This window comes from Plectropomus leopardus, chromosome 13 (assembly GCF_008729295.1).
Source record: "Plectropomus leopardus isolate mb chromosome 13, YSFRI_Pleo_2.0, whole genome shotgun sequence".
Lineage (NCBI taxonomy): Eukaryota > Metazoa > Chordata > Actinopteri > Perciformes > Serranidae > Plectropomus > Plectropomus leopardus.
In genome coordinates, this window is record NC_056475.1 from 7,214,887 (window position 1) to 7,239,743 (window position 24,857).

The 24,857-nt window shown below is 36.4% G+C and overlaps 1 protein-coding gene across 1 annotated transcript; it reads right to left on the reverse strand.

The window, feature by feature from the left end:
• Positions 1 to 3,187: 3,187 nt before the first annotated feature.
• mpzl1l (myelin protein zero-like 1 like) lies at positions 3,188 to 23,060 on the reverse strand. Its single transcript, XM_042499448.1, has 6 exons — positions 22,937 to 23,060; positions 18,276 to 18,457; positions 12,888 to 13,098; positions 9,738 to 9,867; positions 6,369 to 6,474; positions 3,188 to 4,580 (listed from the first exon to the last, which is right to left on the reverse strand). Exons 1-6 carry the CDS (start codon positions 23,007 to 23,009, stop codon positions 4,485 to 4,487), a joined length of 798 nt encoding a protein of 265 aa, XP_042355382.1. The 5' UTR covers positions 23,010 to 23,060; the 3' UTR covers positions 3,188 to 4,484.
• Between the last annotated feature and the right edge of the window lie 1,797 nt (positions 23,061 to 24,857).

Consider the following 24,857-nt stretch of genomic DNA (forward strand, 5'->3'; position numbering starts at 1 on the left):
GGCCGTGTGTGCTGTTAGAGCATGTGAGTCCGGTGTGTGTGTGTCCAATTGGCTAACTAATCGACGCAGACGTGTAATGCCCACTCTCTGGTTCCCCAAAGGTTAACAATATTAGCTGTCAACACTGTTGCCGTTGTTAGCGCTGTTTATTGAGTTAGCACCGTTAGCTGCTAGCAGCCGGCTCAGCCACCTCCATCTTGAGAACCGTTTGCAGACAATCCGGCTCCAGACTCTGAGGCGTTTCCACCAGCAGGTCGTTTCAGTTGGTTCAGTACAGTACGCTTTTTTTTTCTGCATTTCCATTTTGAAAAGCTGCGGATGGTACCTTTAGTACCTTTGGAGCCGTCCCCTTTTCTCGCCACACCTCTGCTTGTGGTACCAAGCACACAGAATCGTAAACTCTAACTATGAAAGGAAAGGCTGTTTTGCAGCCTCCAGCAGCGTCTGAAGAAAGAAAAAAAAAGAGAAAAAAATAGTTGTATTCACTGAGCCGACTGCCTGCAACTTTTAAGGTGGAAAGTTCACTTGTAATGTTACTCAGAGATAACTACGTGAATCCATCAGCACACCTTAAATCTGACCACTCTGTCTGGTTTTATTGTCTCTCTTAGATGATGAACACTTTTAGTGATGAGTGGATCTTCAAGCGTTTAAAAAAAATATATTAATTGCGACAGAATTATGCGAGCTGCATAGACTCAAATCCTGGAGAAAAAAAAACTTTTTTGGTGCGCTCCAGCAGCATTAAACCCCTGCTCTTGCCTGACAAAGACTTAATGCACAAATCCACTATTTACTATTTACTATAAATAGCAAATCAAGAGAGACTCACTACAACCTGCAGTCCCATTGTGTGGACTGTAAACGAGGTGTAAACTTTACTCTATTACCGCTGAACAGGGAAATACAGCGAATGCTGCTGGACGGCGCAGCGAGTGACAACAACCCTGCCCACACGTGAAGAAACTGGCACCTGTTCAAAGGTGTCACTTTTGGGTCCAAAGGAACCATACTGAAAGCCTTGGATGGAAACGCCATCTTAGATATGCTCTAAATGTCACACACAGCTCCTTTAATTTAGCTTTTTTTGTGTATGCTACTGACTAAAGAAAGTTCAATTCAAGCCATTTTGAACTGACAGGCTCAACACTTCCTGCAGGCGCTGTATACAATGGTGTGTTTGCTGACAAATAATTAAGACTTTTAAACAAAAGAGAAACATTAAGCATGCCACCCACTTTCTAGACCTCTACAGCAAACTACTTTCCTTCTCGGGAAAGACATCCACAGCCATACCACACTGGAATGAGTTACAGTAAACAGCACTATATCTTACATGAGCGGGAAATATATACAAATACTGGTCAACATGGAAATTTACTGCATTCGGAATCACAAGCTGAAGCTGAAGGCATTTAGACTGGTTGCGACACAAATATCATTCTCATAGGTAACCACGCCGTTAACAAACAAAATCATAACATAAATTTGGCTTTTTAAATGCTTCAAACAAAATAAAAAATACAATTTTGGAATGCATTTTAAAGCTTAAAAGCATCTGAAAACAGAAATATTACTCGGTGATATTAGATATTTGGCCCATTAGTTTGAAAAAAAGAGCTTTACACGATACATAAATGGAAAACAGGATGGATATTTTCATAATAATGATTGTTATGTTAGTAAATTGCATGCAAACAGTGTATTTAGCATTCGTTTTGTCCAACAAATGAGAGCTCCCAGTTTTCATAGGAGATATTTCACCTCAGCTGAACATTTTGTTCTCAAAATTATTCTAAATTAAGCTGAAATAAAGCCCAGGTAAGCAAATCTTTAAACTTTGTTTTATTTTTCTAAATCACACCGACAAATAGGTGGAAAAACATGAACACAAAAGCTCTACCTGGGTTGCATTGCCTGTTTGTTCTACTTGAAAAGAAAAGAAAAACAGACACTCGGAGCATCCGAGGACACAAAAAGTGCTTAAAGAGCTCGTTCCACTGAGGTGAAAAATCAAACGGGAGGCAGTGTCTTTTAAAGGTACCACAACAACATGCCAGAACTCTACAGAAAACTGAAGCATTCACAGTAAAACAATGTCAGACGTCTTCTTCTGCTTTACAACTATCTGAGAAGTACCAGATTTAGTCTGTAGATGTCATTATTAACTGCATGCAAAGTTACTGAAGGCAAATGTAAAAGCTAACTCTACATTATTCGCCCCGACAAAACAAGATCACTATGGAACTGCCCAACGGTGGAGATGAACTGCGGCTGCAGCGGCCTGTTGCACCAGCTGTGTGTGGAGTGACATTTAAGAGTAAAGCTTTTCTTTGACGGAAATAGGATTCGCTGCAAAAGTTAGTTACAACATAGTGTTAAGATAAAACTTAAAATCTGAGGCGGGTATGACGCTGGAAGGACACTGTGCAGATTAAGATTTTGGCACCTGCATTACCCATTATCTATTAAATCAGAGTACGGCTTCTAAGTAGCTTTGGTCGAACACTGGTGTAGCAGATGATGAGTAATATGTTGCACTGCATCCACTTTTCGTAATGTTTGTTGTGATTTGTAGTGTTTGTTGTATGATTTTGTTGTTTTGTTGATTCTTGTTAATTTATTTTTTTTGTATTTATGTTTTTATGCATTTTTATTTTGATATTTTTTGCATTGCATGTTTTTCAACAATAATCTTTTGAGTTTTTTTTTTTATTCATTATTATTATTTTACTCTTGGGTAACTTTCAGTCCAAAAGCTGAAAAAAGAAAGACATTTAAAAAAAAAAAAAAATGCAAAAAGTGAAAATGAAAATGAAATACTTTTGGAACACAGGATTTTTTCCCCCCCTGCCAGTGATTCGTTTTATGGCACAAAATTTTATTTTAGATGCCGAAACTTAAAGTCACTGTTCTAACTCTGTTCTTCTGTGAATTTTGGAAAATATTACAGCAACCTTTTTGCAATAAACTTTTGGATTTTTCAACGCTGTGGAGTTACTGGAAAAGTTTTATATCAGATGACTCGGAAACAATAATGCACAGCCACCACTATTCTACAAATAATATAAAACTAATATTAGTGTAGCCTGATCTTTACCTGCAACTGTGCAGAAATACCAGTTTTAAAAAGAATAAATCGACATCCAAAAACAAACAAAACACTTACAAAAACATTTGAAACATTATGAGGAAAGCTTTGAACTGTTCGGTACAGCCCAGGTTGTGGATTATGACAGACTTAAAAGAGAATCTGCTGCTATAGAAAGAAAACTTTATTTTGAAGTAAAGGAGACTAATTCTGACCTTTCTAAGGCTTTTGCTCGTCCATTTTTTTCTCTTTAGCAGTATTGCACAAACACAACACTGCCTTTCCCTTTTTAAATCAACATTGTTGAGAACGTAGCCACCTTGTTTGAATCAAAATGATTGGAAATCTATCAGGCTGTCTGTGTTTACGCTGTGTGAGAGCGTATCATTATCTGAATCATGACTGAACCGCACAGTGTGAGCACTGAAATTGTGCGTTTTGGCCGTGACGAAAAGCCGATTCAAACAAAAGATGAGTTAACACAACACACAAAATCAATAAATTGTACAGTGTCCGGCCAGCTTTTGTCATCACTGTTCACTGTACTGTTGTAAAGAAAAACTAATGATGAATATTTCTCTTTCATATTTAAACTGAATGCACATTGTTTCTGATAGATACCTTTTTTATTGACGTGAGTATGTCATGCACAAGTTTGTTTTTATGGTGCATTCACAGGAGCTGGGAATTGTTAATAACAGAAGCTTTTAGAGTAGTAACAGTAATATTAAATAGTAATGACCTCTTTGACTTTTATTATTGTTTTTGTATAGTTTATGACTAACTTAGTAAAAAACACCCAGATTACCAGAGAAGAGATTCATAAATGTTAGTCAAACACACGTGTTGCATCATGTCATCTAGTTCACATGTGATAGGATTATTTTTTAATCTCTCACTTTCCTCCACCGTTATTAATTTCCTGTAATAATGTTTAGACTAGTGTCGACTTATTTTGGATGTATGAGTGGTTTAAGAAGTGGTGGTTTAATGTGAAATGAAGGTTAGTGTTCAGCTGGTGCAACAGCCCGCAGGGCCTTCTGTAGGCACAAAGCTACAAACATTAAAATATAACATCTTAACACGTGGAATGATATCTATGAAGGCATTCATATTTTTACTGAGAACCATTTAAAGGCTGATGGAGTGATGAAGTGTCCATTAAGAGTGTTTCTTTGCTTTTTTTTTGTCTTAACAACAAAAGCACATGTCGACATTATCATATTAACAGCATCATGCTTTCAGAGGACAAAAGATGAAAAAAATAAAATAAAATTTTGCACCAATTTTTGTCCCTGTTGAGATATTCCCACCCTTCCCAAGAGCAGCTGATAGAGAGGTCTGATACTTTACTGTGTTTTTTTTATCAATGCTTTTGGTCCCCAGTTCCTCTTCAGTTTTTACGAATGTCAGCGTAGACCACTGGCTCCATCTTGTGGAATGAGTTTTTGCTGCCTGAGTGATCCAACTGGGCGTATATCACCGGGCCCTGCAACGCAAAAAGAAACGCGAGAAAAGCGGTCAGTAAAAGACACAATGATATCCAGATAAATCAAAGCGAAAGAAAGATAAGAACTTTGTTACATTACGGTTCAAAAGTTTTGAATCTGCTGCCAATCTTGATTAGCTGCAGTCAGATTGTCTGAGAGGAATAATCTGAACGGTCTTTCATACTTTTATGTTGTAGACAGTATTTTTTATAAATACAGACCTATGTTATTTTGTATGTATTTACAATCAGTTGTTTTTTTTCCACTGTGTCCCTTTATGATCATTCTGTGTCACAACGAACGCAGCACAGGCGACCTTTTCATGACTTCTTAATGTTTCAACAGCAGCAGTCTGTTGAGCTGAGTCAGGGTTGATAACTGTGGAACAAATTGTTTGATTATCACAGTCGAGACTTTCTTTTGATCATTGTGTGGTTGGATTGATCAGATTAGAGTGAAAGCAAATTTTCTCCTGCTGCTGTTTCAAAGGTTAGACCCCGCAGTCCGTTTCATCGAAAGTAGGTTGGAAAAAACGACTGACAACACTAAAACTAAATGAATTTTTACTTTCACTGTGTTTGGCACTCTAATGCTCTGTCTGTGCCCAGAGTAAACTTTGCCGCATGTACAAGAGACAGATGCACTGCTCGGACAGTAGAAAAATCTACACGTGGCAGCAGATACGGATGCTGATGCCACCACAAATATATTAATGTATGATGAACCCTGATTAAATGGAAGTTTTAATCATTTTAAGCTTCTTTCAGCAGAGCAAAGCTATTTCAAAAGTAAATAATACATGTGCTGACTGGATTATAATGTTTTTATCCCTGTTAAAATAGACGATATGCTGAGGACCTTTGTTTATTCACTACTTTATTATTTTTAAACTCACACATGTGGTTCAATGTCCATCAAGAGCCTGTAAGTCTCTCTGTATTTTTCCAGCAAAACTTATTAATGGCAAATTATTTACATTATATGTAATGAAAAAAAGTTACTTTCAGAGTTTGACGCTAGTCGTGCAATTAGTGATTAGCCACAAAACCAAAAGGCAAAAACAGATTCTCATGCACACAGCTGATTATATAAAAAGTAGAGAAACGATTAATTGATTAATTAGTTGATCTACAGAAAATAAATGGGCACCAATTCTGACAACTGAATTAATCGTTTTAGTCGCTTTTTGCAGCCCAAGTTATTATCAGCAAGTTATGAGTTTAAATATAGGCTTATGCTAATAACATTAGCATGACCTATTTGTGGGGAAAACGTGTCTAGAATAAGACAATACTCCAATGCACAAGTATAAATGCTCACAAAAGCATAGGCCACTTGGATAGACTACTGCGAAGTATCTGTGTAGAGCTGACGTACAACCATAAATAAGCCTTAATACTTTACAGGAAAGCTAATTCCCAAAATGTTAATCTTTTAAGTCTTGCTCTTAAACTCCACAATTTGTCTAAATTTCTTTCATGTGTCACTGTTTTCCTTATTCCTGATTGTTTAATGTTCTAGTCACATGTTCTCAAATTCTGCTTTTGTGTTGCATTTTTTTTTGTCAAACAAGACATTAATAAACTTAAATTATTTTTATAGGACTTATATTTAGGACTCTTTTTAGGTTTTTTTTGACTGATCTGAATTAAATCCTGAACAAACCATTGAAAAAGTGGACGGAGATAAAGACCCAGTCCCAATCAGTTTGGATAAATAACATAAATGCAACATTTCCCTGTTAAAATGGTGGCAGCCTGTGGATTTTTCTGTCCCCCAGCTCCTACCTGTAGTGGACCCGAGGGACTGGTACCCCTGGAGCCCTCCAGGCTGGACTCCACCTTCTTTCGTGGTTTGGGAGCCTGAGAGCTCACGCTTTCCAAGGACGTACATCTATTTAAGGGTTACGTGGTGTCGAGCAATCATTGGTGCACAGTCAAATGGAGACACACAAATAATGGGACACAAGACAAAAATAAAACAATGAGAGGTGAGAACATGAGACAGCGAATGCAAACTGCAGCTCCCAGTGGTTCAGCAGAGAGCAGCGACTGGGAGGAGACTGGAGGGGCACTGATTAGGATCTGACTGCTGCTGATGCCGTTTCCAAGAACTCTATTTTGATAAAAACCCTTATGTTACACACTTTGGTACAATAAAAAAGTCTGGAGGACAGTCAATTATCTCCTGGTGTGAACATATTTAAATGTACTGCGGTACATACTGGTTTCACAGGTTAAATGGGCCCGAAAACTTCTGTTTATTATCATTTGGGTTCTTTTATTTTCATTGTCTGTCCTTCTTGTCTGACAACTAGGCTTGTTTGTTCGCATAATACTAGATTTTTCAGTTTATTTTTATTACTTTTGTTTGGTTTATAAGGTGGACTGGTATATTTATTTAACTCTTTTCTACCTACTTAAAATTTTGTATGTAACAATCTTTTTTGGCTGCTACACACTTTACACACTCAACACAGTATCCATATTATAATTTAAATGTTCACATACTAGCGCTAGCACACTTACATACTCAGCACATTATACATACTTATTTTTTTAAATATTTACATATTGTGCTTGTTGTTTATTATTACTTCATTTATAGTTTTACATGTATATTTTTATATACTTGTGCTTGTACTTAAATGTACTTAGTATAATTCTCTATGCTGGCGTCAGAGCAACGGTAACAAACCACAATTTCCCCCTGGGGATTTTTTTATCATTATCACTAGAGCTGCAAAGATAAGTCGATAAACAGAAAATGAATTACTCAACTATTTTGATAACTGATTCAGTCATTTTCAAGCAAAAATACAGCTTGTTTTTGGTATTCACATGTGTGCATTTTACAGCTTTTCCTTCTCATGTGAGATAATAAATCTAGAAATCTTTCTGTTTTAAATCAATTTAAAAGGTGTCAACTTCCTTCCTTATAACATTCAAATTTTATTTTTTTTACAATTCATTGAGAAAACAACAACCAGATTAACATATAACGAAAATATATATATATAAAACTGTGATTTTCCAGCAAGTCCTTCTTAACTGTAACTGTAATCTGAATGAGCTGTAAGTTGATGGAGAGCCAAAATTAAACTTGGCTGTCGTCGTGTTTGTGTGTTCTTTGCAAGCTGGTGCCTGTACTCAGCCAAAGATTGTTTATGAGGATAAAGAAGCATCAGTCTCCATCGTTGGGTTTTAAGCAGTTGGTCAAACAAACAAAAAAAGTTATTTGAAGACTGCACTTTGGCTACTGGGAAATATGTTACTTTTCTCTATTTTATGATATTGTTACAGAACAAACAGAATCAATTAATCAAGAAAATAAGCTGCAGATTAATCAACTATGAAATACTTTTGTTGCAGCCCAACTATTAACAGATTTGCATTTTGATCAATACTTGCATCAGTCCATCCATTCAACTTTTCCATCAGGTTATCAGTGCACCTCTAGTAAAGACAACGTGCAACAGTTTGTACAGTAAGAGAGGCAGCTACAGCCACATGAGCTTTACCATGAGCTGTTTACATTTTGTCATTTAAACATCATGACATGTCGAAAAATTTTGGTTTACCAGAAAAGCTTCTTAAAAAAAAAAAGTAAGAAAAGAGAAAAGCTGGTGATGAAGAGACGCACAAAGAAGACAGCGGTTAGTTTGGAGTGTTAGTGACAAAAGATGGTGAACAGTGATCGGACAACATGCTGACAGGCTGACACAACAAGTTAATCAATGACGTTAACACGTGTTGCTGTGAGGTTAATGGTGTTAACAAACAGTGATGGAGGAAAGTGACTGGCACCAGTGAAAACAGAAACCGCCAAACATCGCTGCTCAAACCATCATCAGCCAAACACGAGCCAGAAGCCTTTTTCTTACCTTAAAATACGACTTAAAGTCAATTTCAACATTTATGACATTTCTCACATTTATAGGTCGACACATGGTTCTCTCACTGAGATGAACAGAGCGGTGCGGCTGCAGCATGCGAGGTAGAAAAGGTCAAACTACCTCGAACACACGAAGGAAACTAAGTCTAGCTGTTAATAATTAGTAGCAACATCAGATCATCCGAAAAAAGCCCCAAAACACAGTTTTTTAATAACACAGAGAGGGAACCCTGCTCCCATGCAGAGAGAGTTAGCGAGGGGTTACAGTCTGATGATTAGGGGAAATAACAAATGCCAACATTCAAGAAACCAGTCCAAACACACACAAGGCATGAAATCCATCTGAGAAACTTACCTTTACATTTTAACATCCAATACAAAGAAAACTTTTTCATATTTAGTTTCGTCAAATTGTTGAAAATGTACCAAAACATTTAATTCCACAAATTAGACTAGTTAGTGCGTGTTATTTTTTATCCATGTCACACATGTTGTTGGTAATGATCAAGTAGTGCAACTGCAGTTTAAAATATTTTAATTTAACCTTATAAATATCTTAATCTCTTTGGTAGCTGTTAACCCTTTGAAACCTGGATTGATATAAGTTTTCTTGTGCTGTGTTCAGACGCCTTTTCGTTACCACTTAAAACTTTTGACACCCAAGCAAATTGGTTTGATTTCTTCTGAAAACATGGAAATAAAGGCAATGAGCAACTTTTCCTGCAAACTGCAAAAAAACTGGTAAAAGGTGACAAGTAAAATAACATTAATGAGAGGAGAGGGGGTAAATTACTAGAAAATGAACCAAAAAAAGACAAGAAATGCTCAGAAAACTAATTATAAATACTATTTATACATATATATATATTCATTCATTTTTACTTTTTATGTGCTAATTTTCTGGGTCATTGCTTATAAGGTTGCCTGTTTCCCATATTCTTAAAGAAAAGAAGAAAACCGTGCCAATTTGCTCAGGTTTCAAAGGATTAATATAATTCTGGCGTATTGCTATATTTTGTTTTTCTTATCTACAATAAATGCCAACTTCATAGTGGAACAAATATCAAAATAAAAGAACAGACAATAAAAACGTACGTTGACATTCTATATATAACATTTTACATGAACTCCCCGATTAATAAGCAGCATTTACCGTTTAATGAATTGTTCATAACACTATAATGCAAAACATTACAGGTATTTTCTGTATTACAATTAACGTAAAGTATTTGCCAACAGTTATAAAAGGACAGCACACTTACCCTTCATATTCATGGCGGTTGTGAAGCACTCTCATGACAACGCAGGCAGCTACAGCGATGAGCACGAGCAGAAGTAAAGCACCACAAACTGCTCCGACTATGACGGCGGTGTTGCTCTGAGGAAGAGATTCTGGACAAACACAACAGAGACGACACGTGGTTGGTTTTAAAAATAGAAAGTGCACATTTCCAACTGTGTTCGCAACCCTCTGGAGTCTATGTTCACTCTGGTCGATCTGTGCAGACTTTTTTTGTATTTGTTGAGCACCTTTTTTAAATAGAGGTTTTTTTTGGGGGCGCTTTTTACCCTTATTGATAAGACAGCTATAGATACACAGGAAAGGTGGGAGAGAGATGGGGGAGGGAGGATGACATTCGGCAAAAGGCCTGCAAACTCTACCAGGTGAGCTAGAGGCCACCTTTGTTTAGCACCCCCTAAACTGTCCTTAAACTTTGGTTGATGCCAAATTACAATTTTTCTGATGCCAAATTGATATTATAAACATTGATATTGAACCAGAATTTCAACGCATCCCAATAAAATACACATAATACGGTCTATAGTCTATATACATGTGAAGTATGTTCACCCCAACTCACTTGAAAATGTATGATTGCCATTGTGCATCACTGGAAATATTAAAAACTCAAACTTTTAAAAATGTCTTTCAAAACATATTTTTGCAGTTTAAATGTTGTAAATAAGACAGTGGGTCTCAGTGGGTGATGCATGTGTTATGTTACACAGCCGTCACTGATCTTTTCACTAAATCTGCTGATTGCCAACTAATTTAGCTAAATGTCTTACATTTCTACTCTTTTGTCGTGTTAAACTCAAACGTTTCAAAAGCATCTGCGCATTATGAACATAAGAGAGCATGATACAAATTCAAATTTTTATTTTTAAAAACAATAAGCCATAATTATCTACATTCGTTATTTACATAAGCACTATGAGTGGTCAGAGGCAGGTGTAGATTTTTTTAGTCTCTATGAAAAGACTGGAGCTACTAACATATCAATGAACATTTGAATACATGGAAATTTCCTGCTGCAGTTTACACACAAAAACATCCTGCAAACATTTCATGAATGAGATGTGGTGTGTGAAAGTCCCACATCAGCACGTTCAATTGGTTTTCTCAGCTCGTCTCAGCAGTTGTGTTTCTATTAAACATGAAACATGATCATGTTGAAATCTGGGAGTGTCACCGTTATGTGGCCATCCAGCCGTAACAAAAGACCAGTGTGTTTAGGAAAATTCTTCTGCAATTCTTCCTGGGAACTAAATTTAAAAAAAATTCCTCTGTATTGCTCACCTACATGAATACTAGACAGAGAACTCCCACCTGGAGGGCGGGGCAACAACTGCTGAGCCAAAAGATAACAAGCCATCACATGCACATGTGGGCTTTATGTAACTGCAAAACAAATTACAGGAATGCACCTGTTGGAACAGCGTTTTTTGTCAGGTTGCACCAGATCTCGAACACGAAGCTCCATAAATCTACTGTGAGAACTTCAGCAACAAGAATCAATTGAAGATAAATCCAAGTTTTAACAGGACAACAAAAAAAAACTCAATTCTGACTGACAGGGAGTTGTGGATTATTTTTTAATAGCAGGTGACACAGGTGTTTGTTTGAAGTTATAAATTAATGCAGCCTTTAGATTCGGCTAAAGATGAAGTATCACACCTGTTTACAGAATTGTCTGGGCCCCCAAAAAGATCCAGTGAACGGGCCCCGCAAAATCTGTTAAACTCAAATCAACGCATGTGTGTTGTCTCTCTCTCCTTGTTTACAGCAATAAATTTCTCAGGTCATGAGGCCGGTTGCCCACCTTTTTTTCTTTTCTTTTTTCCGGACAATTGTGTGCCAAAAAATGAAAAAATAATAAAAAATAAAAACAGACTTAAAACATTTTCAAGAAAGGACGTTTTCATTATGAAACAGGCTACATTTTTCTAAAGCAACAATACACAAAATGTTTATTTATGTTGTTTCAATAAGTTAAGGTGAACAGGGGTGTGCCATATCATATCATTCACGATAATATCAACTTAATTTTTTATATGATAAAAAAAAAAAATCTTAAACATGATTACAGCAATAATAGCTACGCCCAAGCTTTAAAATGTTCGGGGAAAACCTTGTTGTTTATTCTGGCATCATCTTGACAAACAAGTTGGTGATATTGTTATGGAAACAAACATGCCTGACACGAGGAGTGTGTAGGTCAGCAAAACAGTCAAGGCCATGTCCATCTATCTTACGGTCAATCAATAACGTAACTATTGCAACAGGCACAGCCACCCTTTTTGGCATTGGACCAGTTTTAATAATTGCACGCAGGAATGGCACAAGAAAACACAGCAGCAAAGCAATGATTATATGATGAGTTGCATACAGGTAACCGGTTTTACAAGCACACCTCCGACACCACGGCAACCAGGGCACACAGCGCCTTTCCGGTTCGAAGGAAAGTCACTCATGCCGGGTATGCATTGCTCATCATGGCAAAGTTGAGCGTCACAACCCAAAATACCCACTTTTTTTGTCGGGGGTTTTTTAAACTTTCACATTTAACTTTTGGGTTTGGTTTTACACGCCTGATAATCTAGGTTTGAAGACGACTAAAGTGAGATTTAAAGAGTTTAAAGGTAATCCCATACGGCTTAAATCTAGATTTTAAGCTTGGTGCAGCAGTATTTTAAGATAAACCATAACTTAATCAAGGATTTAATCATTGTAGGAGGTGCAAACAACCAGCTATGTTTAAAATGGCTGCTTTCTTATAACTGAAAAGTCACATTCAGGGGAAAAAGGCCCCCTCTTTGCCTGGAAACATGACAGATTTGGCACGGTAAAGCAGAGTGCAGGTTCAGACAGTGTTTTCACACACCATCCAATCAGCGTGAGTGTGCAGAGAGTTATGAGTGGGTAAACACAACAGACAAGTAAAAGGCCAAGGCCGCACGCCCGCTCATACCACAATAAGGAGCAGGTACATTCAAAAAGCATCTTGTGCAATCACAATCTTAAAGCATTCCTGCCTCAAACTGAGGCTTATTCTCGTCTTAGAAATAAATCCTTCACAATAAACATATTCTAATTAACATTTATTGAATCTGAAAAATAAGTTATTTACCTCTCAGAACGACCCTGAGCTCCGTTCGAGCTGGTGTTCCTGTTACGTCTGGCGGGTTCTTCACGTCACAGAAGAAGGTCCCGTTGTCGCTGAACTGAGCCGGACTCAGCTGTATCGAAACATCCCTCTTGTTTATGTCTCCAATAAACTGCACTCTGTCTTTGAACTCATCTTGTCCTGGGAATCCTTTTCCATTGGAAAAGTAGAAAATCTACAAAAAGGGGAAGGAAAATCAGTACGTAAAATATTAAAGCTGCAACAATTACTCAATTAATCAATTGACTGAACATTAACTGACAGCTATATTGATAAATAAACCAATTTAAGCTATATAAATGTGAGAATTTGATGCTTTTTTTGTAAATAAACATGTACCGATCCCAGTTCCTCAACCTTTTTAACCTGAACAAATTGGCTTGATGTCTTTCATAAACACGGGAAGATGGCAACGAGCAACTAAAGTAGAAATATCTCAAAAAGTTGTTAGAAATTTGTAAAAAAGCACAACAAAATTACCTGAAAATTAGGGAAAAATGGATTTATTAATAAAACAAACCAACAAACAAAAAAGGAAATGAAATAGAAAGTTTAAAAAAGGCAAAAAAAAATGCAAATAAGACTTGGAAAAAAAGCTTTAAAATATTACAATAATTATGTAACATAATTTTAAATAGGTAATTATGATATTTTATGTATATTTTTTCCATAGTTTTTCTTCCTTTTTTCCTAGACATTTTCCTCAGCTTTTAAATTTTTTTTAATAAATCTACTAATTTCTTGCAGTTTGTGGATTATTTCTTACCAAGTTGCTCGTTGCCTTTTCCCCCATGTTTTGAATAGAAATTGCACCAATTTCCCCAGGTTTCATAGGGTTAAATAAGGGTTATGGCGTCTGAACACAGCACAAGAAAAGTGATGTGGCTCCATGTTTCAAAGGGTTGATTTTGGATATCTGAAGACACAGACTCTTATTCGATACTTTTATTCTCCTAAATGTTGATTAATTATGTCTCTAACAGACGACAGCTGAGGCCTTCTGCATTTGACCTACTTTAATTTTTATAAGCTACTTGAACCAAGCACAAAGGTTCTGATAGAAAAGCAATAAACGATCGATAATATTAAATTATAGATATGATACTGTAAAAAGGAAAGTTGAACTGGGAAGACTGAAATTGAAGTGAGGTGATCCACACAGGAGAATTTCTCCGTTGTACAGTGCAGTACAATTTGTTTTTCCAGATTTATTGACTAATGGTTTAGTCTGGAGATGAAGTGACCAAAATTACCCTGGTAATCAGTGTTATCAGGTATTGTTCGAGTGTGCTGAATGTCTCCAAAAAGTATTGACACACACGCTGAAATAAATCCACCATTTTATCATTTTAAGTTTTATATCAGGAACCAAAAATAAAATTAGCAGCACTTTTTGTTTCCATGAAAATAACGACATAATCAACACCTTACGTAAACATGTGAAAACCATATCAAATGTGCATAAACTGTCAGGACAGCCTGCCTTTGAAAAGTTAACTAAAGTGACAAAAACAAGGGACCAGTAGCATCACTGGGTGCCTGCTGCACACCCACTCAGTGAAATAGCAACACGAACCCACGTTGCATGCTGAGCCTGCGTTTGAATACTGTTGCTAACTTTGATGCTGGACAGTATTTACTGAGTTTTTCATATCTGAAATGGTAACACTAACTGCTGGGAATTATATCACAGTTTGAAACTGGTTAACATTTCATCTCTAGTTTAGTCTATAAACTGTCAAAAAATACAAAAAAGGCTCTTGTAATTTCCCACAGCCCAAATGAATGCATTCATATAGCTTTTTTTTTTAATTGTACAAAATATCTAATCCGAAGTCCAAAGATATTTAATAAGCTTAAGTTTTGAAAAACTCAGCAAAGGCAACTGACTGGATTACTGACTAAAATAATGAGTGCGCTGCCACTGCGCTGATGTTCGTGCCCGTAATGGAGGCGCTGATGTTCATCACAATCAATTATGAGATTGCGGTCAGATTTTACGATCAGCCCGTGGATTTATTATTGGTTTAGCTGTTGAAATCAGCATCTGCTCTCATAAAATCCTGAGGTTGGTTCGTTTTCCTTCCACACCACAAATGATCTGCACCAAGATCCTTTTGGAAGCTTTCACACCAGCCCAAACGAATCTTAACCTGCACAGATTAAGCTGAGTTTGTTTGAACCAAACTAAACATGGTGGGGGAGAAAGCCCCCCTTAGGCTCACTGGCCTGTTAAGATTTGCACAGAACAATTCAAATATTCTCTCAGCAGGTCACAAAATTAGGCCCTGTCTCCCCATTTCCAGATTTCATTTTTTGAAACCTGATATTTGCCTCCTTTGGCTTTCTGTTTTCATGTAAACCAGATTTTCAAATATGCCTTCTAAGGTGCAGATTTTTCAAAACATAGATAACTGCCTCTCTGTATGGACATGTAAAATAGAGCAAGGGGTGTGTGCAAAGACGAATAACGCCAGCAAGCATAAAAAAAAACATACATCTTTTTTAAAAAATATCCACATGCATGAGGACAGGGCCTTAGAGTCAAAGCAAGCAGGTTCTCGGTTAACAGGCCTACGTCACAGGAGACATTTTGACTTGTCAGAGTAGGAAAATCACAGGTGTTACTAATAACATTAACATGCTCTGTTGAGTTCTGACAGTGTGACAACACACGCAGTACGAGGACCTTGAAACTGATGTCAATACGGCCGACATCTGCATGAACTTTGAGTTATTTCCTGCTTCTTCGTTCCTCGTCTCTAAAACTCAAAACACATTGACATTAACCAGAGCTAATGTCGCAGAAGACGACAAAAAAAATAATCTCTCTCGCAGATACAGCAGAGTCACAGCAACACAGAAAAGCAGGACTCAATAAAAGGATCACCTGAATGCCCGGAGCAAGGAAACGCTACATACGGCAAGTAAATCTAGCAAAAATAATTAAATATGTTGTTTTTTCCGGAACGGATGACGGACGTATCTAAATACTGAGCCACCTCCCCTCCTTCTCATCTCAGCTGCAAGTTGCACATAACTTCCAAATTCATAATATCATTGTTCTCTTAAACACTTTTTGTTAACAAGCATTCATTCCCAAACTGCTGCACTGTGGCGATAAAATAATTACTTCATAATTGTCGGACAAAAGCTCCTAGAAACTGAAATACCAAGGTGGCATTTTAAGATTTACATACGCAGACCATTTTGGGATTTAGGATGACAGCATTTACAAATTGGACCGGCTTCGTGCGGACTTACTCCAAGTTTTGTGTTCATGTGTCTGTTCTGGCATGATTTCTCTGCTATTTCAAACCCTACGTCTATGTCATTATGTTTGCAGGTGATCACAGCAGACAGGCAGGAGGCCCCCGCCCAGCCCGACTGCTCTGTAAACAAAAAGGTATTGTGGACATCGACATGATCTGCACCACAAAGTCTCTCCATTCAATGCAGCAGAATTTGCTTTCCAGGATAAACTGTTTGCATTTTGTTCCAAGTATGACACAATAAAAACGTCCTTAAACGTGATCTGAAGCTCAGTTAAAAGGATAGTTTGCTGACTTGTTTACGTGTTTGAAAAAGCTGAATTATTATGTTAGTCTGACTAAAACCGGACTTCTAACACGTGTTAACGTGTTATTCTAACTGAAATAAGACTAAAACGTATTGAAGTCGAGCTATTCTGCCATGTAAACGCTTGTGTCTGACTGATCTGTGTATGCTCCGCGTCACGACGCCATCAACACAATGATCCCGAGAACGAAGTAAAGTTCTTTGAATTGAGCTGAATGAATATCGCAGGTTTAGAAAGTATAAAGGACTCAAACGATGTGATGATGCATGTTTGCTCGTCTCCAGCTGATGGACTATGATGAAAGCTCGCCTCAATTATGTCTGAAACCACACTTTAGCCATTGACTGTAATTTAACTCTTTGAAGCCTGGATCGACGTCACTTTTTATTGTGCTGCTTTCAGACGCCTTTCACAAACATTTAAACCTGCGAACAACAAGGAATTTAGTTTTATTTCTTTTGAAGACATTGGGAAAAGGCAATGAGAAACTTAGTAAGAAATGTTTTTGGGAAATGTAAGAAATCTGCTATTTTTTTCCTACACAAAAAAGGTAAAAAAAAAAAAACAAAGGTAGGGAAAAACAATATTTGCAGTTATCATAATTACAGATATAAAATTGGGTTGCAGAATTTTTTAGAGATTTATAAAAAAAATTTTTTAATTAATATCTTTTTAAAATAATAATTCATTTTTTCATTCTTTTAATTTAATTAATTAATTTAATTTATTTTTTTATTTTGATTTCATTTATTTATTTATTACAAATGTTTAGGTCATTTTCGTATACTTACTTATAATTTTTGACAACTTTGGGTCATTTCTCCTTTCATTGCTTATTGCCTTTTTCCTGTGTTTCTAAAGAAATCTGTTTTCTCAGGTTTTAAAGGGTTAAGCTTGTCTGTTACCTGCCAGACACCATATTATATACACTGTTTGCTGTGGAGAAATGCTCGCATTACATCACCCACCACTGGTAGCATTTATTGGTTTGGTGCTGCACAGTCCATTCCAGTTTAGTTTTAGGTTTTCTACCTCATGAGCAAAAGTGAACGCTGCAGGCCTTTTTCTCCATCACAGAAAGCCCTGATTTATGAAAAGACAATCTTTCCAGCAGTGAAATACTTCTTTAAACATAAACCTCCTGTTTTTGATATATCAAACATCGTACGTGTACTCCTGTTTTCGGGCACTTAAGCGTCTCAGATTAGTTTACACTGATAGAATCACAATCGTGTGAGCAATTAATCATGCTCACTGAAGCTGATGAAGACAGTTTTAGCTCTTGACAGTAAATCTTGATTGTTTGAAGATTACATCTGTGGTAATCACTGGCTTCGTGAGTCATTTTGCCAGTAACAAACCAGTTTACGTGCTTTAAAAAACACTGTGTGGAAATAAATCCCGTAGCTCGTCTTTACAGTGTTTGCAGTAGAGCTTTGTGTTTTTTGTGGAAAACACACCATGAGATTGAATAATGGCGCTCATGCAAGATTTAGATACAAGATAGAAAACAAACAGAGCTTTGGTGGCAAAAGGTGGAAGCAGGAGTAGGAATAAAAAAATAAAATAAACAGTAAAAATAAATGCCTGGCACTGAGATTGAAGGGAAAATTAAACAGCAGCCTGCTGTAAATTGAAACCATGCCATCACAGTGAGCATTTATTCGGAGGGGCAGCTCCTCATGTGTCTGTACAGATAAAACAATCGCAGGAAAACATCCTGGAGCTGTGGGAACTCGTCCCTGCAGCGGACACAACCAATGAGGACTCACCACGTATGGAGCTTTGGAGAACTGATTGTCGGGCTGACTTGACTGAAAACTCCAGGTCACCGAGGTGGAGCTGCTGACCACTTCACTGGACTTAAAGGTGCAACGAAGAGTTCCCGTGGTGCCGTTCTGCATCATCACTTCAGGGTCGGCGTGTATGTCGATTGCCGACGATGGTTTTGTGACTGTCGATAAACACGGGGATGAAAACAGAAATCAATGAATTAGTTGAGCTGCTGAATGCACCATGGGGAAAAACAGTGGGGAATATGTTATAACAGAACACAATAAGCGTAAACACGGCCTCGAAGTATTAGAGGGGATGTGTTGTGTTGTTTCAGGACGAGTGAGACAATGAAACACAGTCCAGGAAGTCCAGTTTGAGAAAAAGATAAAAGACTTTAAAGGCTCCACAGAAATCAAAACACTGTCTGTAAAACTCACAGGCTGGATTTTACAACACTAGAAATCACAATAATCACAGGGTAAACAGCAGAAATACTACATCCCTGTTACAGAGTACTTTTTCATCTCTTTCGTGCATTATACGTTTCTTCCTCTGCCCGTGTTTATGTACAGTCCCTTTGCAGCAATAAAAACAGCAAATACTCAACAAATACTCAAATTTGGAACTAGGACAAAAATAAAACTGTTTAAACTTTTGGCTTAACTCTTGGGCAAATTTAATTGATGTCTTTTAAAGACATGAGAAAAATGGCAATAAGCAACTTAAGAAGAAATGACCCAAAAGTAGATTACCTGAATATTAGCAAAAAAACCCAAAAACTGTGTAAAAGATTATGATAATATTTGATTATACACATACACAAACACAAAAAACATACATATATTCCATCTGCATATACATATCCACCTAAACCCTACACACAGGACTTAATTATCAAAACTGTTGATCAATTGACGGAATAATCAATAAAGATCTGAATCCTCAGCTTACTTGTGGTGTCCAGTAACTATCGAGGACATTAATAATTCATATGTGTGAATGACTATTATGTGCCCTTGACTAGGTCCCCCCTCAAATGTTTTAATCAATAAAAGCATTAACGTTATTGTATTAGTAATAACTGAGGTTAGAGGTCGCTGTAGCTCGGCAGCTGTGATGCAGAGCAAGTTGCTTTATTATTCTAGAGATTAATAATGTTTAATTTATTGCGTTAATTCCTTCCTGCATCTTTCCTTGCCCTTTCGCTTTCAAACTTTCTCATTGCAAATGTTGTTTTGGTTTTTGTTTGCGCTTTGCCAGCCAGCTGTGTGCCAAATGGATTCATATCACTGTGAAGTGGAAAACACACAGAGGAGGTCAGACCAGATTCAGTTTAATACGGCTTTAGTTTGTTTTTAGACTGGGAGACGTAAATATTTTTGAATTATTTGGATGAAAAACAAAACAATGTGTTATCTTTAACATCCCTTAAATTGTTGTAATATGAAATCTCTTTTTTTGTGCACCCAAATTCTCAAAAAAGACACCTGAGAGGCTCTGTGCAATCCTGAAAAATGCAAATAATCTTGACAAGTTTGTCAGAAAAAAAGTACAACACATACTGAGTACAGACGACAGAAAAAAAACTCTTAAAGAAGGCGGTTAATGAATGTTAAGTGGTGACTGCACAGTTTAATGATTAATAACCTGCAAAGCTCTAAATGGGGAAAGTTTGGGTTTTCCTTCAGGTTAAGGCAAGTTAGATTTAAGATCTTTTTAAATGCAAATAGGAACTGAATTTAAAACCATTTTAACAAAAACCATGAGCTGACTTTAACAACCTGAGCTTGGGGACACTTTTGTGGAGATTTGAATTCTTTGTTAATTCATAATTTGTCTTTTGTTAATTAATAGTTTTTCACTTTGCATGTGGGATTTCATAATGCCTGTAAATGCAGGGATGCCTTAATTTCCATCATGCAAGATCTGGAAAAAGCTTCTGAATAAAATACACTGAGCCTCATTTGAATTGCCTTGTGCTGGTTTTAGCCATGACATGTTTTTTGTTTTGTTTTTTTAACTGGGTGTGACAAATTATTTGGAAATTTTATGATGCAAGGTTGGAAAAAAAGGATCATGAAATCCTATCTCTAGTGTCTGAGCATTTTCAAGACTTTTGAAAGACTACTTTAAGACATTTCAATAACAATTATGGCCTTGTTTTTAGAGAACTGAATTCAATTCCTTTTCAGTCTTTTTACGGATCTGCAGGAACTATGTCACAAGTGTAAACGTCTTTGAAAAACCAAGTCACTATCTTGGCAAACTAAGATTGACTATGACTTGCATCTTCGCCTGCAGTAACAGGATCAAAAAGACTTGATGTAAATCAAACCGGAGCACAGATAGTTCCTGTCTTCTGCACTTCACTGGACCAAATTCTGCCTAATGCACAGTGACAGGGATCCCAGACTCCAGCAGGGAATACTGTGCATTAAAAACAGAAGAAACATTTCTGACACTGGCCAGTCAGCAATCAGTTGGAGATAATTTCACAATATAAAACGGAAGGAAGCATTAAACATGCATTTCCTCCAGTCAGCTGTTAACAGTCTGAGATTCAAAGCCACCAGTGAACTTCTGCAAACTTTAGGTCGTTGCTATCCATTAAGTGATTCGAATGGCTCAATTATATCAGTGTGGCTTTGGAGAAGTGTGATTATGAAAACTGCTGCTGTTTACAATATCCAATATCCAAGCTGTCCAGTATTAAATAGGAAATGTACTATCAAGAAATGCTTTTTTTTTATCTGCTGCATCAACGTATTCCTATTTCATTATGCTGGAAAATGTGTCAAACTTAGGAACATGTGTTTTTCTGTGGAGAATTAGTGCAGGCAACAGAAAATATTTGCTCAGTAACATTAGAAAATGTGCATTTTTTTCTGTATTTGTACAGTTATCAATAAAGAAAGGAAGGAAATCCTATTCCATACACAGCCCTCCTACATTACCATATTCTGTATCAATCAGAAACATTGAAAAATGTGTGAGACTTTGGAACGTGTGTTTCTATTATGAATTAGAGTTTTCACCCTTGACAGTGAAGAAAAATAGTCAAATTTGGTGTTTGTGTTAAAAACAGCAATGTGGACTTTGCTCTCAATATTGTTTTGTTATTGAGGAAGTTTTTCATATATAAATACATCTACTTTAACACTAAACTCTGTCTGAACCAATGGAAGAATGGGTTAAAAAACTAAGATAAGTCACTGAAACTTGTTAAAGACAAGAAGCTCTTCATTTGTTTTTATGGCTGGATATGTTTAAATTAATTTGAGACAGCTCTGGGTTTTTTGTTTTATTTGTTTTGTTTTTTTAATTATTTTTTTGAATTTTCTTGTTATTTTTATTTTGTTTTTTTCTGGTTTTTATATCTGTTGGATGAAGCTGTGACAGAAACAATTTGATGAATAAGACTAGAAAATGTGTGTTTATTTGTAAATGTCTTGTTAAAGAAATGGGGAAAAATCCTTTTATATGCACATCCTTCATACATTACTAGAATATTTATCAGTCTAGAGCTACATTTGCTGTATCTGGGTGATTTTAGGGGTAAAAAATATCAATTATTAATGTTTGAGCTGAGAGTTTGCAGCTGTTTGGACAGCCAGCCATTGGCAATAACTAATTGGTTGTAGCAGCTGTAACACCGCAGTTAAAAGACTCAAGAGGTGGCAAACCATAATTGTGCTGACTGTCCCAATATTTGGAGTAAAATTGAACTCTAAACAAAATGCATACATTTGCGCTACTACTTGCATCATTGATTGCACTGATTATAACCGTACGTATGTGATGGTAGCCTCTGGGTCAGGAAGAGGTTAGCCAACAAGGAAATGAGATGTTATCTTGTTTTTTGGAAGCTAAGCTAGTCAAGGTAAAGACTGCCTACTGAGCTGATGCGTTGGCACTGTGTGTTAATTAAATGCAATAAATGTTAGTTGATGCTATTAACAACGGTAAAATATGCGGCAAATCACTGTAAATGATGTCAGTGGTTCTCTGGTTAGCTTAGTAAACCATTATTCCCCGGACGACACGTAGCTACTGCAGACTCACACCTAACGACACCGTTATTTACAACCTGGTACTTTCATGTGGCTTTGTTTATCGCCCAAAATACCCCATGATAGCTTACACCTTTAAACACTAAATGTAGTATTAGAGGTCGCTCTTCATGTCGGCATACATGAAACACACCTAGAAACCCCTATTTTAGCTAAATATTGCCGTGTTAGCCTCCTAATTTAACGTTACTTTCGCGTTTTGCCCCATTAGAACGTTAACTACAAAGGGCGGTAGCCACCAATCTGTACCAAATCCTATTCACTTTTTAGTCAATTTAACTATTTCTTGACAAATTATCTATAATGTTAAGTCGACGTGTGTACAAAGATGGGTCTAGCAAATACTCCCAAAATAAATGTTTACGGTCGTGTTAAAGCTCCTCTCTAGCTACGAGGGGCTAACAAAGGTATATTTATTAGCAGGACTGTGAGTCGTGGACATGGGTGTTGTTAACTAGGTGTCTCCCGTACATGAGATGCGATACAACATCGCTAGCAGGCTAACCTGATATCCCACCTTAAATAATGACCTCAAAATCAAACATTTACATATTCGACTTCAGCCCAATTTGGGCTACAATACTCACCTAATACAATACATAGCGTAAATCCAGTCAATAAAACACGCTTGCAGACGATATTTGACCATTTTGGCTCCATTATGTTGTAAACAGTCCTACTTCTTCCTCTGGCTTTTTTTCCCCACCCTCTATCGTCCGAGTGCCTTCTTCTTCGTGGGAAGATGCAGCAGCGCGTGCACAGCTCCGAGTGTGACTGCTGCCTCCTACAGGTAGACACGTGCTATGACGGATTGCAGCTACTACGTGCATAGTCCTGAAGTGTGACATTAACCCTTTGAAAGCTGGATGGACATCACTTTTCTTGTGCTGCATTTGGATGCCTTTTACAAATCTTTAATACCTTGAACCCTGTAAATTTGTTTTATTTCTTTCAAAAACATGCGGAAAAAGGCGAAGAGCAACTTGGCAAGAAGGGTCTCAGAGAAAAATGTCCAGAGAACAATATATTTATAACTATTAGAATTGAATGTTTTATATTAATTTACAGAATTCTTAAAATTTATAAGCAGTTTTTCCAGGTCATTTCATTGTTTTTGTTTTTCATTTAAGTTTTTAGTTTTTTTAAAAAAAAAAAAAAGCTAGAAAAATGTCTAATAAAAACATCATTATAATGTAGTTTAAATTGTTTAAGAATTTTAAAAAAATGTGTGTGTGTGTGTGTTTGGTTTTTTTTACATGGACCATTTACATGGTTGGTGTATGATAAATATCACCCTGATTCAAAATGTAATATTTAACTCTTCTGAAAAAAATCTATAAAATAAAAATATTGTAAATTTAGAGGTTAAAAAGAGCAAATTTGATCAATGTTTGAATTTATTTAAATCATCTTTACAAATTCTTTTTATTTTTGTAGGAGATGCAAGGCAACATCAATAGTTTGTTCAAAAACTATAACATATATTTTACACTTGAAGAGCTGAGATAGTTTGTTTTAATTAAATCTCAACACAAATTCAGCAGGCAGAACTAAAGATTGTTTAAATCTAATTGTATTCGTCATTCGGCATGCTGCTCATGCCTCTCGTTCTGCTAATGAGTACAATTTCTGTCAACATGTCACCTTTTCTTTTCATTTTTTTTGGACATTCTGAAATATAACAAGTGGATTGGCAGGAACAAGCAACATGATTCAGTCGATATCAGCTTTTAAAAGTCAGTACTGTCATTTCTGAATCACTAACAGCCAACATTCAGCAGCATAAAAGCCTCCAAAAAGTATTTAAGACCTCAGAAGATTTTATTCTGGTTGTTGTGAAACAGCATTTACATCTCTGCTGAAACCCATGCTTATACAGTTATTTAGATTGCAACTCCTGTAGCTGATTAAATGTTAATGAAAATAAAAAGAAAAAAGAAATCTGGAGTGTTTACTTCAAACCGGATGCCATTTAATAAGTGAGCAAATGAGAATATCGGTCTAACCCTCGTACAGATCTTTAATGTAAAACATGATAACAATGCTTTATTTATCACGACATATGGAATGATAAAAGCTGCATCTGAAAGGTCAAACTGTGCACTCCTCAGTAAGCATTAAAAACTCATTATTACTGGTAAAGTGGTAAAAACGAAATCTGTAGGCCTAACTGGCATTTGTTGGTTGGGTTTTTTTAATTTTGTGATATATTGAAAACAAGACTTTTAAAAATCAGTTTATTGTCAGTGCTTATGATGTAAGCACTGACTGTATGTTACAACTTAACATATATTTTGAGGTCGTGAAATTTCATTTTACACGTGTGTATAATCCCTATAAAGACTACAAAAAGCAGATTTTCATAGAGAGATTATCATAAACAATCATTATATTTCTTTTATTGAGCCAGGACAGTGAAAATAAGGTCTGGCATCAAAAATAAAATTTGGCATTGAAAAAGGAAACACTGACTCTCAAAAATGTCACTGAAAAATAAAACTTTTAAAA